The sequence below is a fragment of the Chionomys nivalis genome, chromosome 1 (genome assembly GCF_950005125.1).
Source record: "Chionomys nivalis chromosome 1, mChiNiv1.1, whole genome shotgun sequence".
Classification (NCBI taxonomy): Eukaryota; Metazoa; Chordata; class Mammalia; order Rodentia; family Cricetidae; genus Chionomys; species Chionomys nivalis.
Genome location: NC_080086.1, coordinates 94,977,970 through 94,997,434, shown reverse-complemented (window position 1 = coordinate 94,997,434; position 19,465 = coordinate 94,977,970). Strand labels below are relative to the sequence as shown.

At 42.2% G+C, this 19,465-nt stretch overlaps 1 protein-coding gene across 4 annotated transcripts in view; it reads right to left on the bottom strand.

The window, feature by feature from the left end:
- The window catches only part of Wdr35 (WD repeat domain 35), a 54,713-nt gene that overhangs the window by 17,901 nt on the left and 17,347 nt on the right, over window positions 1-19,465 (bottom strand). For 2 of the 4 annotated variants that reach the window (XM_057775484.1, XM_057775493.1), the window contains 7 exons: window positions 16,109-16,141; window positions 15,672-15,732; window positions 8,844-8,988; window positions 7,801-7,870; window positions 6,898-6,951; window positions 5,430-5,539; window positions 3,769-3,979 (listed from right to left, as the gene is read on the bottom strand). In XM_057775484.1, coding sequence (XP_057631467.1) covers window positions 3,769-3,979; window positions 5,430-5,539; window positions 6,898-6,951; window positions 7,801-7,870; window positions 8,844-8,988; window positions 15,672-15,732; window positions 16,109-16,141 — 684 coding nt within the window. The remainder of the gene's footprint in view (window positions 1-3,768; window positions 3,980-5,429; window positions 5,540-6,897; window positions 6,952-7,800; window positions 7,871-8,843; window positions 8,989-15,671; window positions 15,733-16,108; window positions 16,142-19,465) is intronic. The other 2 variants (XM_057775501.1, XM_057775508.1) reach the window with 1 other exon arrangement.

Sequence of the window (19,465 nt, the reverse complement as noted above, 5' to 3'; positions counted from 1 at the left end):
AACTATGCAGAAAAACATAATTGGGATTATAAGATTATTGTTTTAATAAAAGTTCTTTAAATGATGAAAAAAGACAGAGAAAGGGAGAATAAGAACGGTGAAGCGAAGAGTTTTCACCACAGTTTATAAGTGTTGGCATATAAGTAATGCACAAAAATCTAGGGGTAACTCGTTTTCCCAAATCTCTGCTTCTGCTGGTATTATGCTCTGGTTTCCTTTCTATTGCTGTATTAAACACCATGACCAAAAGTAACTTAGGGAAGGAAGCTAACACTTCCAGGTCACAGTTCACCCTGAGGGAAGTCAGGACAGGACTCAGGGGAGCTTGAAGCAGAGACCACAAAGGAATGCTGCTTGCTGGCTCTCCTGCAGGCACACACTTCTACAGCCCTGGACAAGCTATCCAGGGAATAGTGTCAACCAGAGTAGGCTGGGCCCTCCTACATCAATTAACAAGATAAGCCCCACACAGATAGAGTCTCAGGGCAATGTGATCTAGAGAGGACCTCAATTGAGACTCTCATCTCGGATGACTCTAGGCTGTGTCAAGGGGACAGATAAAGCTAACTAAGCCAAATTACATCAACCAACTTTATTTTCCAAAATACACTAGCAATTCACCCACACCATAAGCGAACACGGCGCATCACACTAACAAGTGACAAAGTAGAGTACACTCACATGGGCGGTAAAAGCCAGGTACAGGCATCTAAGCTTTGGTATGCATTACTGTACCAAGAAACCCTGGGGACCTCACTCAGCACAGTCAGACTACACAGCGTATGTAATACAACAGGCTTCCTGACGTGTCCTTGCTTAACTGCTCAGTCTTAACACACTGTGACACACTGAGGCTTGAATACACCTATTTAACTAGATTGAGAGTTTTAAGTCTTTGAAGAAAGAAATTGAAGAAGATATCAGAAAATGGAAAGATCTCCCATGCTCATGGATAGGTAGAATTAATATAGTAAAAATGGCAATCTTACCTAAGCAATTTACAGATTCAATGTAATCCCTATCAAAATCCCAATACAATTCTTCACAGAACTCGAAAAAACAATATTCAACTTCATAAGGAAAAAAAAAAAACAGGATAGCTAAAGTAATCCTGGACAATAAAGGAACTTCCAAAGGTATCACCATCCTGACTTCAAGTTGTACGATAGAGCTATAGTAATAAAAACAGTTTGGTATTGGCAATAAAAACAGACACATGGATCAATGACCCTTACCTAAATCCACAGACCTATGAACACGTGATTTTTGACAGAGAAACCAAAATTATACAATGAAAAAGGAAGGCATCTTCAACAAATGGTGCTGGCATAAGAGAAGAGAAAGTGGGAAGTAGCCTTGACACTACTCCCTGAATACAACACCAGTAGCACAGATACTGAGAGCAATAAATAATAAATGGGACCTCCTGAAACTGAGAAGCTTCTGTAAGGCAAAGGACACTGTCAATAAGACAAAATGGTAACCTACAGAATGGGAACAGATCTTCACCAACCCCATATCTGACACAGGGCTGACCTCCAAAATATATAAAGAACTCAAGAAACTATACATCAAAATACCAAATAATCCAATTAAAAATGGGTTACAGATTTAAACAGATAATTCTCAACATAAGACTCTCAAATGGCTGAGATACACTTACAGAATTGTTCAACATCTTTAGTCATCAGGAAAATGCAAATCAAAACGACTCTTGAGATACCATCTTACACCTATCAGAATGGCTAAGATCAAAAACACTGATGACAGCTTATATTAGAGAGGATGCAGAGTAAGGAGAACACTCCTCCATTACTGGTGGGAGTGCAAACTGTACAGCCGCTTTGGGTATCAGTATGGCGGTTTCTCAGAAAAGTGTGAATCAATCTACCAAGACCCAGTTATATCACTCTTGGGCATAAATCCAAAGGATGCTCAATCATACCACAAAGACACTAGATCAGCTATGTTCATTGCAGCATTATTCATAATAGCCAGAACCTGGAAACAGCCTAGATGCCCCTAAACCAAAGAACAGATAAGGAAAATGTGGTACATTTACACAATGGAATATTACTCAGCTGTAAAAAACAATGACCTCATGAAATTTATAGGCAAATGGATGGAACTAGGAAAAATCATTCTGAGTGAGGTTATCCAGACCCAGAAAGACCATCATGGTATGTACTCACTCATAAGTGGATATTAGGAGTAAAATACAGGATAATCAACCTATACTCCACAGACCCAGAGAGGCTGGATAACAAAGAGAGTTCAAAGGGGGATGCATGGATTTCCCTGGGAGGGAGAAAAAGAGATTTCTGGGGTAAACTGGGGGTGGAGTGGGGGCACTTAGGGGATGGGAACTTGAGGGAGAGGGTTGGGAAAACTGGATATAGGAGGCGGGCTGGGGGCAGGACAGAGGGGAAGAGTAAGGAAAAAGAAGTCTTGATAGAGGGACCATTTGGGGGTTAGGGAGAAACCTGGTGCCAGGGAAATTCCAGGAATCCACAAGGATGACCCCAACTCAGACTCCTAGCAATGGTGGGGAGGGTGTCTGAACTGGCCTTCTCCTGTAATCAGATTGGTGACTAATTGTCATCAGGGAGCCTGGATAACAATAACTGATGGGAACAGATGCAGAGATCCTCAGCCAAGCACTGGGCCAAACTCCGGGAGTCCTCCTGAAGAAAGGGGGCAGGAATTGTACAATTAGGGAGGTCAAGGTCTTGACAGGGAACCCATAGAGACAGCTGTGACCTGAACTCATGGACTCTTGACCAACAGGGAGCCTGCATGGGACCAACTTAGGCCCTCTGCATGTGAGTGACTATTGTGTAGCTTGGTCTATTTCTAAGGTTTCCGGCAGTGAGATCAGAACCTGTCCCCGTGGCTTAGTTGACTTTTGAGAACCTGTTTCCCATGCTGGATAACCTCGCCCAGCCTTGCTGCAATCATCCCTCAATTTGATGTGCTCTGCTTTGTTCCAGTCCATAGGGGCCTACCCCTTTCTGAAAGGAGACAGAGGAGGACTGGACGGTTGGATGGGGAGTGGGGTAGATGGGACGGGATGGGGAGGGGTGATGGAAGAGAGGAAGGATGGGAAACTGTGGTTGGTATGTAAAATAAGTGAGAAAATGTTAATTAAATAAAATAGAATTAAAAAATAATAAAGGCAAAAAAGAAACATGAGGTAAGCATAAACTAGTTACATAAACACAAGAGAATAAAAAGATGAGGCAATCCCAAACATACATATTTAGAATATTTCAAGAAATTTTGTCAAATAAACCTGGTGATTTTCTTTACTCCTGTTTGAACTTTGATAAGAACGAGAGGAAACAAGACTACTGAGTGACCATGATTCCATGTCGCTGAGCTTGGTTTCGGTTTCAGGTAGGATTTCACTACATGGTCCAAGTTGGCCTGGAACTTCCTAGATAACCCAAGTTGGCCCCCAAAATTATGGTTCTCTTCGCTCCGCCTCTCAGATCCTGGGAATACAGGCATATGCCTCCATGCCCAGCTATGAGTCCATATTTTAAGAGAATAAGCAGCTGGGACGTGCCTTTCAGAGAAAGCAAAGGTATTTCAAAGGTATCATTCCTGCTATTAAACAAATATTTTTAAGTCCTACAGAAATTTTTAAATTTATTTTCACAAATGTGTGCAGTAATGTCAATAAATTTTTCAAAGAAACCACAGAAGAACATCCAGGTTTTAAATTTGGCTCACTATGAACTGTTAACATTCATTTCTTGTTTGTACCTCAGGATCCAAGTTTCTGAAGACATACATTCTCGTCTTCTCCATCATTGCAAACAAATCAGGATTATCCTTGGCCCACTTCATATCCCAGACATCTTTGCGCTCCAATTTTAACAGTTCGCCAACTACTTGCTGCCCTGTACTGTCTGTCACCCGAGTATCCAAGTCAAAGAAAGTCAAGACTCCTGCGATGTCGATGATAGCAAGACGACTAGAAGTCATACAATTGAAGAAGGGAAAATTGCAAAATACTATCAGTGGTCATAAAGTCGAATTGCCTACCACTGTTCTTCAAGACCCCTTTATCAGAAACCTGGAATGTGGTGGAACTGACTCTAAAACTTTTTTTCTTTTTTGGTGTTGTTTTATTTTGTTTTGATTTTTTGAGACAAGGTTTCTCGCCTTTAAAACTTTTTAAACAAATTTAACAGAAAATAGAAACTACGGGCTGGAGAGATGGCTCAGAGGTTAAGAGCACTGACTGCTCTTCCGGAGGTCCTGAGTTCAATTCCCAGCAACCACATGATGGCTCACAACCATCTGTAATGAGATCTGGTGCCCTCTTCTGGCATGCAGGCATACATGGAGGCTGAACACTGTGTACATAATAAATAAATAAATAGATAAATAAATAAATAAATAAATAAATAAATAAATAAAAATAGAAACTACTCTTCACTTTGCTACCTTGTAAGGAAAACATATCCAAAACCAGCTAGTATCAAAACATAAAACAGTTAATGCTAAGCTTCAAGAGTTAAAACAAGTACCAGGATTTCCATTTAAACAAAATACAGTAAGGTAAAACTATCCTGAACAAGTTCACAATAAACATATCTGTCAACAAATTTATTACCTAACCATATACTCCCGAGGTGTCTCAGGCCACACCCCAGAGGAGGAGCCTCAGGAACACCCCCTCAGAGGAGGAGTCTCAGGGCACACACCCCCAGAGGAGGAGCCTCAAGCCACATCCCAGAGGCGAAGTCTCAGGGCACATTCCAGAGGAGGAGCTTCAGGGCATAGCCAAGAGGAGGAGCCTCAGGCCACACCTCTAGGAGGAGCCTCAGGCCATACCCCAGAGGAGGAGCCTCAGAGCACACCCCCCAAAGGAGGAGCCTCAAGACACACACCCCCAGAAAAGAAGCCTTGGGATACACACCCCAGAGGAGGAGCCTTAGGGTGCATCCTCAGAAGGAACCTCAGGGCACACTCCAGGAGGAGGAGCCTTTGGTCACACCTCAGGAGGAAGAGCCTCAGGACATACCCCCAGAAGAAGGAGCCTCAAGTCACACCCCAAAGGAGGAGCCTCAGAGTACATCCCCCCAGGAGGAGGAGCCTCAGGGTACATCCGCCCAGGAGGAGGAGCCTCAGGGTACATCCCCCCAGGAGGAGGAGCCTCAGGGCACACCCCAAGAGAAGGAGCCTCAGGGTACACCCCAGGAGGAAGAGCCTCAGGGTACACCCCCCCCCAGAAGAGGAGCCTCAAGGCATACTCCAGGAGGAGGAGTTTTGGGGCACAACCCAGGAGGAGTAGCCCCAGGGCACCCCCCCAGAGGAGGAACCTCAGGGTACATTCCCCCCCCAGGAGGAGGAGCCTCAGGGTACATCCCCCCCCAAGAGAAGTCTTAGGACACACCCAGGAGGAGCCTTGGGCTTACCTAGAGTTGCAGTTCAAGGATAACTGGCAGGCTCGGCAATCCAGAGAATATTTTTGAATCAGAGCAACATTAGGAAAGCTGTACCTCTGGATGATGCCAGATTCACGCCCCTAAAGAAATGATCTTAGGTTACTACAGCATATTTACCATAAGAGCATCAAGCTGTAAATACAGGTCTCTATATGTCCATGTTTTTAAAACCAAAGTGACACTGTCCTAGCAAGTTCCTAATTCTGCTGCTGAACCATGTTATTAAGTACATGTTTATCACCTAATTTAAGTCTTTTAATAGCAACTCGTGGTGGTCTAATTTTTCCTCATAGAATATTCAAGAAAGAAGTCAGGTCCCTAGGTCTTCGGTAATACACAAATTCTTATCTGACAAGAAAAAAAAATCTAAGGCTGCTTCTACTTGTCTAGGTTAATATTTAGCGTGGACTAAAGGTTACCAAAGTAATTACATTCTACATACATGAAATAAGAGGTCAAGATGAGAAATGGCTGTTACTGGAAGCCTGGCCTCCACCCTACTGTCTTTATCCTACAGCACTAGCTTTTAACAAGGGGATATTTAAAAACTGACACCGGAAATACATTTTCTGGACAAGCATGATGGTGTGCAGATGGGTAGCAAATGCAGCAGACAGGCGGATGCTGCGGCTGACTTTCAAACTCTTCTGCGTTTGAGCTGCATGGGGTGATGGGCAAGGGAAGATGCTCTCATAGTTTATCTTTACCTCCTGCCTTTTAGCGAGAGAGCAAGGCTTCCTCAGCATGAGGCTCAAGTGGGGCCTAACAGAAAGGTGGGAGAGTCATACGACAGGAGGGTCTCGGGAGCGCTTTCCCACAAAATGAGCTGACCGCTGGAGAACTGAACTGGAAGCAGTTAAGCCTCTGCTGCTGGACCACACAGTCACTTCTGAAGTTGATGTTTTCAAATGTCTGAACTCAAGAAAAAAAACATTAGCAAAATATTGCCAGGGACTCTTCCACTTCGCTGGCCGGAAAGTGCAAGACTTCATTCTAAGTTTCAGGAAAGTGGTGCGACCAGAGCCAGGCTAGAAAGCAAGCTACACACGGGAAAATCCTAAGTCCAGCGCTTTCCAGACAGTCTCTGCATCTACTAACTCTTTGTGGGGCTTTCAGGTCAGGGCCAACTCCACAGGCGTGTCCCAGCACCCTACTGGTTTTATAAATAGTTCACATTTTTGCAAATGATTAATAGTATGTGCCCAAGCTGTAATGGTCTGCTCTGTCTCCCAACTCCCCCGACCCCATAGCCTCCCCTCTTCTCCCCCCCCCCATACATCAAGCACGCTTCCAGCCTGAGAATTTTCTCATTTCTCCTATCAGATGTGGGAAAACTTTGGACACCCACAGATGATAAACTAAATCCAAAAGTCTTGCTTTACCCTGGGTCTAAAATTTAAACAGTTATTATTCATAAAATAAGTTTCTTTCAGCTTACCACAATTAATGTCTTATCAGATGCAGTAATGGCACAAATTGGATCCCTTGTACCCTAAAATTAATCAATCATTTTATGTAATATTTATTTAATGACAAAGGAGGTCCAAACTAGTATGCAATTACTAAAAATATATAATAAAACATTGGTTAACGTAACAATTTTAGTTACAGTACCTATTATGTGTCAACCTTTGAAGGAAATACTAAAGATACTCCAATCCTGAGCCCTAAGGGATTATTTAAAAATCTGACTTGGACTAGATAGGCAAAAGCCTAAACTTGGCTCTTAAAGACAAACTGAGATCAGAGGGGCCAGCATATGCCACTAGAAGGGTAAAATAGGAGAGCCCTTCAACCACCTGAATAGATCTATCTAAGAGGCATTGTGCTCAGCGAGCAAAGCCCATCCACATCGGTTACACCATACTTATACGTAATCACTGAGAAACCAATCACACAGAACTCATCTACCTGGAGACCTGCCAGGGACAGTCCTCTAGGCTGGGGAACAGATAAGAAATGAAAGACCTTAGAGAAACTTCCTTTCTAGTGAAAAAACTATGTAACAGTTTACAAACTCTACAGTCAACACAACTAACAGACATGTCTGTTCTGTGGCCCACAAGTCACATGTGTGGCCCAAGAGAAGCCATAAACTTAGTTGAAACATGAAGAGTTTGGGGCTACGAAGAGGGCTCAGTAGGTGAAGTGCCTACTACATAAGCAGTAGGACCTGCATTTAATTCCTGGCAACTGTGTAAAAAGCAGGTGTGGCAGTGTTTAGGGAACTGTTAAAATGATGTCCTATCACTAGAAACAAGCTCTTGTTCGGCTGTCTGTTAATGGCAGTGTTTCCTTACCTACAGACACTACCTCTCACAGAAAAAATCAAAGCACCTACTTGAATGGCTTTGCTGTAATCAAACACCCCATCCACAGATCCAGAAGGAACATCATCAACATGATAAATTCTGTTTAAAAAAAATCAGAATTTTGAAGAAAGTGAGGATTGAATTATTTCATAATCTTTGCAATTCAGAACAATGAGCATTATTGTTTAATAGAAAAACTGATTGTTTAAAGAGTTCTTGATACAGCTGAGTCTCATAAAAGCATTCATCGACTATTTACCAATTATCTACATGATCTGTCACCAACGTCATGCCCCACTGTGAGCACTCAACTCAGGCATTCCCAACAATGTGTGTTGAGCTGTGAGATAGTTTGCCTGGCTATTCATCCGGAGTGCTTGCTTGCCTGCCTGCCTGCCTGCCTGCCTGCCTGCCTGCCTGCCTGCCTGCCTGCCTGCCTGCCTGCCTGCCTGCCTGCCTGCTTGCCTGTCTGCCTGCCTGTCTGCCTGCCTGCCTGCCTGCTTGCCTGTCTGCCTGTCTGCCTGCTTGCTTGCTTGCTCTCCACTCCCACTTACCAGAAACCACTCCAATTCAGACTGCCTAGAATCTGGGGCCAGGGAAAGAAGCCACCTAAAGCCCTTTTCTATACCTGTGTCTAAGGACCTGCATCTACCCTGGTGATGGATGCTAGGAACACGTCCTAGAAAGATCCACGCTACTAACCTATGGGAATGAAGCTTCAGTTAGACACTCTGATCTTAACTGAATGATTTCAGTTGAACACTAATAGGTGGAGTGGGTCACATAGCCATTTCTTCACCAAATATATCCCCACAAATTTCTAGCCCTTTCCAATAAGTGTCTTTGTTTTCTTTCCACCATGCCAACTTTCTTTGACTTTAGCAAATTTAAACAAATCCCTCTAAAAGATATTCAGATTAATTAAAAGTATTTCTATTAATCTAGGCTATGTGTATTTCTCAAGAACGGCAATGGATAATTAGCTATGTCTGACTTCAATGTGATATGGTTGTGTTACATACATACACACACACACACACACACACATATATATATATATCAAAATACATACCTTTCTCTCCCTTCTTTTCGTGACCGTGTAATCTGATTAATCTCCAATGCTGTGAGCTTTTTTGCCACACGATATTGCCAGGTATAAAAGGCTTCTTTTGAAGCTGCTATCACATGGGTTTTGGTCATGGCAACAAATAGTGGTACTATTCAAAAGAAACAGAAGACAATTAGTCTGTGGTTACACAGAATGTGCTTCAAAGGACTTCAGCATCCCTGAGGCCAGCTCCTCATTTTAGAAATAATAAGCCCACAGTCTCAAAATATACACGCAGTCTCTCAAATCAGAAAAGAATCTGAAGTTATTAGGATCATACAAAAATACTAAGTAAAATGAATCTGGCATCTAATGGACCAAGAGCTAAAACCTTTAAACCTTTCAGAGAACACTTAGGACTAAGGGCGGCTGCTGTACATGGATGGAAGAGCACCTACCTAGCAAGTGAGAAGCCATGGATTCAATCCTCAGTATCACAAAGGTAAAAAAGGCCTGGCAGTGTGGTGCTGACTGGATTAACAGCTCGAGAATTTAAATTCTAGACTTTTTATATGCTAAGTATTTCAATGGAGTCAGTTTTTTGTTTTTGTTTTTGTTTTAAATTCTGGCCATAACGGTTTTTCTATTCAAAACATAAGATATATTATTAATGACCTCTAGAGGGAGCGCAAAGCCTTCATTGCCTGGCACAAAACCATGGCTGGGGGAAAGGCAGCTAAGCCTCCACCGGGGTGCACTCTCTCACTGACTCCTTTTACTAAATTCTAATAAACATGGCAAATCCTCCATGAGTATTCCAATTCTGGTAATTACTATGCTATTACTGATTTGAGGTTCACAAACTTTTACTGCTTCCTGGTTAAAAATATAAATAAATTCTTCTAAGCATATAATAAAAGCATTTTCTCAACCAAAGTCTAATCACAATTAAAAGTTGCACTCATGCTTTTCATTCTTTTCCCCACACAGAATTCATTCTGACCATACTTTCCCATCCTCTGTGTAGCTTATTCCTGGCACTTCATCAATAAAAATTTATTGGTATCCTAATTAATTCAAAATTAAAATGTTATTGGTTCAAAAGACAAGTCAGGCTTCTTGGATTCAAATGGCAAACATTCATAACTATAATGTTATAAATTATTTCCTCTCTCCACACCTCGGTTCTCCTGTTGTCTATTGAGGGTAACAATGTCAGCCCTATAGAGCTGTCTGAAGGATTAAAAGAGAAAATAAAGGATAACACAGTACCTGAAGTAAATAATAATTTTTATTTGGTTTTGGCTTGGTTTCTCAAGACGGGGTTTCTCGTGTCCTGGAACTTGCCCTGTAGACCAGACTGGCCTTGAACTCAGGGATTCACCTGCCTCTGCCTCTGCCTCCTGAGAGCTGGGATTAAAGGTGTGCACCACTACTGCCCAATTTACACTTAGTAATTTTAAATACATGTCAGGCACTCTTCTAAACACACTATGTGTATAACTCACAGCCACTGTATAAGGCCAACATTGTTATCATCATTTAGCAGATACAGTTATAATTTGCCTGTGTTATACAGCTAGGAAGTGGGCAAGTGGAACACAGACCCAGGTAAACTACTACTCCTGAATCTGTGCTCTTAATCTCTGAAGCAGAATGCCCCTCAATAAACGTTACCACACATTAGGCATGGTAGCTATCATCGTTTTTTGTTTTTATTTTCTACATGGATTTTTATAATATAGCCAAGTACTCAGAACAAATGCAAGTATATCTGAAACATAGTTTCAATAAATATAGTAGTACTTTCAGTAAATTCACATGGGAACATAATGCCATCTATGTAAATTCTGATAGATTTTTATTAAAAGATTAATTAAACCCCAACTAAATTTATAAAAAAAAAAAACAAAGATGAGGTGGCCCATCACAATTTGATATTACTAAAGGTATCACAGAGTTTGCTCATAAGTCATGGAAGAAGTCAACTGGTACTGACCAAGAAGCCCCCTGACTTTTGCAAGTTTTCACAGGACTAGAAGGTGCTGCACAGACCTGTGAACCCCGCATGCTACAGTAACGACTGGCATGGCAAGATAATCCCGTATGTAACAGTGTCACCAATGTCAAAAGGACAACGAGCTGCTGCCTGGTTGGATTTAATGCCTGATCCACAGAAGGAAACACATGTCTGGTACTAGAAATCTGGTTAGGGAGTTTGTAGCCTAGCGATAGACCTGACGCTATTATCCTGCTAAATGGACATGGTATCAAATTGCCCTCGAAATTCATACCCATAGGACATTCACTTATCTTCATGCTCACAAACTAGAACAGTGCTCCATCTTCATCGGAGAAATTATCCTGCTAAATGGACATGGTATCAAATTGTCCTCGAAATTCATACCCATAGGACACTCACTTATCTTCATGCTCACAAACTAGAACAGTGCTCCATCTTCATCGGAGAAATGTCTTTGTGCAGTGGACAGAAATCCACAGCTGATCAAAGTACAGAGAATGTGTTTATGGAGGGCTCAGCTACACATGGGACAGGTATCATCATCCCAGCACCAAGGTTCAGGGACCAGCAGAGAAGGGGGCAGGAAGATGGCAAGAGCCAGAGGCCAGAAGAGGACATGACAGGACTACTGTGCCTGTGAACTCACAGCAGCTGTGGCTGCCTACACAAGACCCGTTCAAGACCAAGCCAGTCAACACTCTAGCATGGAGGGACAGGCTCAGGAGCCTGTGTTGCTTGAGCCAATTATTTTAAAGAACATGGCAGGTCAACTACAGTACAGTGAATAGCTACACACCAATGAGCACATGGATAGCAAAATTAGACTTAGTGTATTATTAAAAAACAAAATGAACAGAAAACAGAGGGCATGAAGTTGGGAGGAAGTGAGAGCTAGGGGTGTAGCTAGCAGTCGTTAGCAGAGAATAAACCTGATCAAAATACATTGTATGAAATTCTCAAGGAGTTCATTAAATATTACATTAAGGAGAAAATGAAGGCCAACTTTGATGAAGATTTACTGATTTTTATTTTATGTGTATGGTTTTTTGCCTTCTTGTATGTCTATGCACCAATTATGTTCCTGGTGCCCCTGAAGGCCAAAAGAAGGCATAAGACCTCCTGGAACAGGTATCACAGATGGTTGTGAGCTGCCATGTGGGTGACGGAAACTGAACCCAAGTCCTCTGGAAGAGCACCCGGTGTTCTTAACTGCTGAGCCACCTCTCAAGCCCTAAGATCAATTTTTAAGAGATAGAATTCTTAGGGCTGGAGAACATTATTCAGCTAAAAATACTCAGTCCCCCTTTTAAGTAGAGTTAGGATGAAAACAATTCAAAATATCAGTGCCAGAGAGAAGCTCAACAAGCTTAGATGCCACATAAGCATAAGGAACTAAGTTTATGTCCCCAGAACACACAGTAACAAAAGACAGGCAGGCATGCCAGCCACCCGTAATCTCCAAATTCAAGAGGCAGAGATGGGATCCCTGGAGCAAGATGCTAGTTAGACTAGTCAATATTAGCAAACTCCAAGTTTAGCAAGAGGCTTGGCCTCAATAAGTAAAAGTAGAGCTATCAAACCTCAACATGCATATATACATGTGTGCCAACACACATGAGCATGCATATACACAGGCACATATACAACACCCACATACACACGCAAAAAATTTCAAAATACGTAGAAAGATTACTGAAGGAAAATTTTAAGAAATTATGCTTCTATCAACTGAGCCTTAACAGTAATAGGCAGTCATTATTAGCCAAGCCAGGATGTAAAGTAATTTAAAACAATTTAGGAATTCACATATAATAAAAACTTGCTTGTAATATTTTAATGCTGAGGGCTGAATAAATTCCTGCATCTAAAATTGTTCCCACTTTGCGACTTACTCATGTCTTAGCACTTTAAAGAGCTGGTAAACTGAAATGTCTTCATCAAATTAACTTTCTCCAGAATACATAGGAGCCATCATTAGAAACCTGCCAAAATGACTGTCCTACGGCTGATCCTCTCTGGTCACTCTGTCCCTCTATCCTTCTCGCAATGCTATCCTCTCCTCATAAAATGCCAGCTGAAGAAATACAGGCATCTCCTTCCCCTCCTCTCTCCTCTCTCCTCTCCTCCTCCCCCCTCCCCCCTCCCCCCTCCCCCTCCCCCCTCTCCTCTCTCTCTCTCTCTCTCTCTCTCTCTCTCTCTCTCTCTCTCTCTTCAAGACAGGGCTTCTCTGTGTTACCCTGGCTGTCCTAGAACTTGCTCCATAGACCAGGCTGGCCTCTAACTCACAGAGATCCATCTGCCTCTGCCTCCTGAGTGCTAGGGCCTGGCATGTATAGGTATTTCTTACACGCCATCTTTCCACACCAACATCCGTTTATCCCAGTCATCAATAAAATATCTGGCACATGGAACACAGGACAGAAGCAGTAAACTGTTGCTCAACTGATTAACCAAGCCTTATATATTTATACAACCCATAAGAGAAGTCATAATTTCTTTAATCATTTCCGCAGGGACTATTCCAGTGTCTGAGACAGTATACTTTTGGTGGTTTGCTAAATAATCACTTTTAGTTTACATGACATGAACACTGTCCATGCACTCAAGATACATTTGTGAGGGCAAGCGCTGTTAGAGACTGGGGATATGGAAGTTAACTAGACACAAATCTTTAAGAAGTCATACAAAGAAAGCGGCAAGCACAGGGCAGGGTGGGAAGTACCTTGGAAGGAGTACACACAGTGATAATGAGAGCTCCATGGGACAGCACCCAAAGAGGGACCTGCACTCCTCATACTGAGCACAGAGGAGCCCTGCCAACCAAACTTTGCATAATGTCAAGTTTCTTTGATTTCTACAGAAACTGTCAAGAGGGAAAATAAAGAACAAACCAAAACAATGCATTCTAGATGAGTGCCTGCCCCCATGACACGGTTATTGTGTGTTTCCGTGTCCTACCTTCATGGAAACTTCGTAGAGACTTTCAAAGGGAACTGTGTAGGACACAGTGGAAGAAAATGCTGCGTCTTTGCAGCCTCTTGCTGCGGGTCAGTGAACGAACTGTTGGTTAATGTCTCATCCAGTGAGACTATAAAACGGAAAGTTTGAACCTCAGAAGTACAAATCGTCAAGTTCTCTAATACTCACCGTTTTATGAAGCGGGAGGATTTACATTTAGTTTTGTTTTTAAAACAGTCTACCTGACATTAAAAATTACTTTGAGTTTAACCCTATAACAACAAAAAGTCAACACTTAAACTTTTGATATTGAAATAAAACACAATCTCAAGATTAGCGGAATTCATATCTTAAAGGCATAATACTTTGCTTCAGCGAGATGGCGCAGTGGGTAAGGACTCTCAGTATTGAGCCTAAGAAACTAAGTTCAATTCCCAAAACCCAGAGAGTGGGAGGAGAAAATCACCCCGAAAGTTGTCCCCTGGCCTCCATGTGCATGTTCTCTCTCCAGCCCACTGATGAGCTTTCTAAGACCCAGTATCTAACCTGAAAATAAAAGGCTGCTTCTCAGGCTCAGAAAATAGCTCAATGGATTTTTTTTTTTGGACCGAATTATTCTTGTCACACCATTTCCAATACATGAAAGTACATTTTATAAAAGAAATATTTATTTTGGAAGTTGAAATTGCAAAAAAATATTTTAATGGCTTTTAATAAATTTCTTAGGATGAGACTTGAAACTAGGCAGAGTGTTACTTTTCGTATCTATTGGATAGAGGGAACGGTAAAGCTAAAGTAAACAAATGTCCTCAGAAATAAGTAACGGGGAATTTTTTAAAACTTTCTCTATCAATAGCCTGGCTTCATTAGAAAGCTCTGGAAAAATCAAGCTTATTTTATAAGCAGCTGAAGTGTTTTTATGGCAGAGAAGTATTTACAAGCAGTTTATTAATAATAAAAATGTTTTTAAAGCAAAATTCTTTCTATAACCCTGTTTATTACATACTAATTTGCATTGCACACCAATTCCTCTACAATTGTATCCCCTTGTCGACAAATGGTGGCAATTACTGAATTACTATGGGCTTTAGGCACAGGAGTCCTTTTTTTTTGATTTTTGAGACAGGGTTTCTCTGTAGTTTGGGTTCCTGTCCTGGAACTAGCTCTTCTAGACCAGGCTGGCCTCGAACTCACAGAGATCTGCCTGCCTCTGCCTCCCGAGTGCTGGGATTAAAAGTGTGCGCCACCACTGCCCAGCCTTAGGCGCAAGAGTCCAAAGCTACAGAGAAACCCTGTCTCAAAAAACCAAAAAAAAAAAAAAAAAAAAAAAAAAGAGTCTTACAGGTACTGTATTCGCCATCATGCTTCCAGAGGGATGGGAGACGCTGAGAACAGCCATGAGAACAGGCATCAACTGCGGCTGCCCAAGGCAACCAGAGAATATCAGTATAATTAATATCACCAGTACGGGTAAGAAGGTGTGATCTAAAACACACTGGTGTGTGGGTGTGCACACTCATGTGTGTGCATACAGAGGCCAAAGAAGGATGTGGTGTGTCTATCTTCTCTATCATTATCCACCTTATCTTTTGAGACAGGGTTTTTTACTGAACCGTAAGCTGTTTCAGTTAGGCTGTTGGACCGACGAGTTCCTGGGATCCACCTTTCTCAGTCCCCAATGCTGGAGTTACAAGCACTTGTGGTCATGCCCAGATTGTGTGGGTGGTAGGGGATTTGAACTCGGGTCTTCTTGCTAGGACAGCAAACACTCCGACACAATGAGTCACACCTCCAGCCCTTTAGGATGTTTTTAATTAGTGTTACAAATGAAACCTGATCAGGAAAGAAAGTAAATGCTAACATTTGCTTACCCAGATCAATGTATTTCGGGTCCAAGGGTGTGCCAATAGAATTGCAAAGAACTAACACATACTGTGAACAAACAGAAGAAAAAGAGTATCAGAATCCTTGCAAGAATATCAGAGTTCCTGCTTGTGAGTAACGAAGGATAAATCATGCTTATCCTTTTCAAGTGTCGCTAACTGGCAAGTCTGATAAAACGGTTCAGTACAAACAAGGGCAGACAAAAAGAAAGGCCATCTTCAGCACTGACTATTAAAAAAGACCAACTAGCAGCCAGGCTGACTCTCACTACAACAGAGCACCACGGTTTCAGAGAACACTCTAGACATACGTGGAGAGAAGCTGCCTCCGTCATTTACAGCTAAGCTTCCTGATACGACCGCGGCCTAACTCGTTCTCACCAGCCCCATCCATCCAACCACACAGAACAGGAGTGCTTTGTTACCGTTGCACCAAAGGTCTCCATTTCATTCTCCTCCTTTGAAGCAATATATGAACAGTATGAGAAATTAAAAAAACGCAATTAATTCAGGAATAATGGCTTATATCCAAACAATCATCATAACTCATATTAGGAAAAACACGATGTACACTTTACATTATACTGTTCTAAGTTGGTAATTTCATCTTAACTATTAGCTACTATATCGTGCACTAACCATACTGTCCCACTTAAATGTTTTCCTAATCAGCTCAGTAATTTCATATCAATTCTGCATTGTTTGTTTTTTCTATCAATGTCTCAAAACTTGTTTAATTTTATAAACATTAAATGATAAATGACTAAAATTTTACCCTTCTACTACTTAAGATAGACTGTCTGTTGCTTCAGCGTAACACAAAAATCTGCCCCACACGTATACACCACAGTTTTCTGCTTTAAACATAACTTTTTAGGATTTTTGATCCAAATTCGAGACTGAATATTTGGGGTAGGAATTTCTGAAGTGCAAAATTCAACGATCACATCATTTCAACCACACAAAATCTCTGACAGGTGATTGCTCCAGAACATCATGACTTCCCTATTAGCATACTTTACTGCCCTTGTTAAGAAAAACAGGTTTGGGAACTGTTTTGGTTTTTCTCTCTATGCTCAGCTTTGTATGTATCAATTACTAACTTGACTCTCCAGTTATGCCCCATTAAGTACATCTTCTCTCAATGGATTTGACACGAGGCGATGTAGTAGCTGATCCACCTGACCTTCCCTCGGAGCCTGGCCTCTGCCTGGAGTCCCTGGGTGTGCCCTGGGTCAGCTGGGACACTCTTTACCACAGGGGCTGGGCTTCTGGTTTTTCTCCTCTTTCTTGGTTTCTATAGTTCATTTTAGTGTCCTTTACTTGGAAATAACTCCTTAACACAGATCAGCTTGAGAGGAAAATTTTGTCGCTCTTACACATTTAAAAAGACCAGTATTGCACCTCACACGGGAGTTTGCTCTCGATGAGAAATCCTAAACATGGAATCATTTTCTCTCAGAATTTTGAGGACGATTCTCCAAACTTTGCTGTTAACTAGCTGCATGCCAGCCTAACTTTTCATCTTGTGAAGTCTGCTTTTCTCTTGAAAAGCGGTAGGACTGTGGGTGAGGGTGTTGTTTTATGGGTACATTGTACTGTGTTGTGCCGGTTTCATCCCAAGTGCTCTGAAATTCACAGCGGCATTCCTTGATGTGGAGACACTGTCAGTCACTGAACCAGATTACTTCTAATTGAAAGCCTCAGAGGAATTTTGCTCCAGTTGGGATAGTTTCCGCATGTGTGCTCACACGTGGGAGAGCCTGTTTGTGATCACGCATGTGGAGGCAGAAGTTCACTTCCCGTCATGCTGCACTTGACTTACAGGGCAGGGTTGCTTGCTGAACCCAGCTGATTGATTTCAAAGTGTAGTCAGCCAACTTGCCCCAGGGACTTCCACTACAGGTAAACTACCATGCACCCAGCTTTTATGTCGGTGTCAGGGAGCCAATCTCCAGCCCTTACACTTGCACAAGGTTTCATCCACTGGGCCAGCCCTTCATCCCCGTCCTCCATTTTGCCTGTCCGCTCTTTTTAGCACTATTATTCGAATGTTAAACCTTCACAACATCCTCACTATTTCCCATTTCCTTGTCTGTTTGCTTTTTTTTTTTTTTTTTTTTGCGTTTCCTTCACTTCATTGTTCAGTCTTCTTGGCAAACTTTTCAATGTGACTATCATCTTTGTGATTTCCATGTACTTTTCTTGTTTTATGGATTGGATGTCTCTGAACTGTGTAAGGATACCAATGACTGTTCTTACGAGTCAACAGTGCCTTTGAATTGTTCTCCCTGGGCCAGAACGATGGCTAAATGGTTAGGAGCAGTTATTGTTCTTGCAGAGGGCCAGGGTTCGGTTCCCGATACCCATCCATAATTCCAGTTCCAGGGGTTCAGACACCCTCTTCTGGACTCTGTGGGCACCTGCACTCATGTGCTGCACAGACAAGCAGACACACACATGAATAAATAAACAAACAAATAAATGATTACTGGGCATGGTGGCATGTGCCTTTAATCCCAGCACTCAGAAGCAGAAGCAGGAGTATCTCTGTGAGTTCAAGGCCAGCCTGGCCTACATATCAAGTTCTAAGACAGCCAGGGCTACATAGAGAGATCCTGTCTCTCAAAACAAAATAAAACAAAAACAAAAAAATGACCTGAACTGTTCCCCTCCTAGTCCTTGTTTACCCCAAATTCTTCTCCCTTTATTTGTGTCTATATTTAGCATCTCTTATTACCTTGGACATTATCTCCAATGTCTGTACTGTCCTATATATAGGAGTAGGATGCTAAAACTCTATGTGGTACCTACTCCATCAGTGGGCCTCACCAACCATCATGTTGCTGTGAGATGGCTGGGCAGGTCTGTCTTAAGAGATTCTCAATCTAGCCCGGCGGTGGTGGTGCACGGCTTTAATCCCAGGCAGAGGCAGGCAGATCCCTCTGGGTTCAAGGCCAGCTTGGTCCACAGAGCAAGTTCCAAGACAGGCTCTAAAGCTACACAGAAACCCTCAAGGCTGGAAACTCAGCTGCCTGTGCTCTGGGAGCCATGCAGGAGGGCATGGTGGGACTAGGAGGGCAGTGCTTGCAGGACAATGCTAACACCTGTCTGACTTTCAGCAAAGTCTGTCCCCATCAGCCATGCGAGGATTCTGCACAGAAATTCCTTTTTAAGATTTACTTGGGGCTTGTAGCTTGTAAGAAGGCTCAGCAAGTGAAAGGGCTTGCTGCCCAGACTGATGACCTAAGTCCACTTCTTTAAACCTCCATGGTGGAAAGAGAACAGACTCCCGAAACTTGTCCTCTGACTTCCACAAGTGTGATGGTGGGCAAGAGCACAAACACAAATAAATGTAAAAAGATTTTTTTCTGGGCTGGAGAGATGGCTCAGTGGTTAAGAGCATTGCCTGCTCTCCCAAAGGTCCTGAGTTCAATTCCCAGCAACCACATGGTGGCTCACAACCATCTGTAATGAGGTCTGGTGCCCTCTTCTGGCCTGCAGTCATACACACAGACAGAATATTGTATACATAATAAATAAATAAACATTTTAAAAAAAGATTTTTTTCTATAACTGTTATGGTTTTTTAGGTTTGTATTTATTATTATTTTTGAGATGATTATGTCATTTCTTCCTTCCCTCTAAACCTTCCCATATCCCCTTCCCTGCTTGCTTTCAAATTCCTGGCCTTTACTTTCATCAATTGTTGTTTTATGCATGCATATGTTGCATGCATATTTATTTGTTTATTTTACATGTATGGATGCTTTGTCTGCATG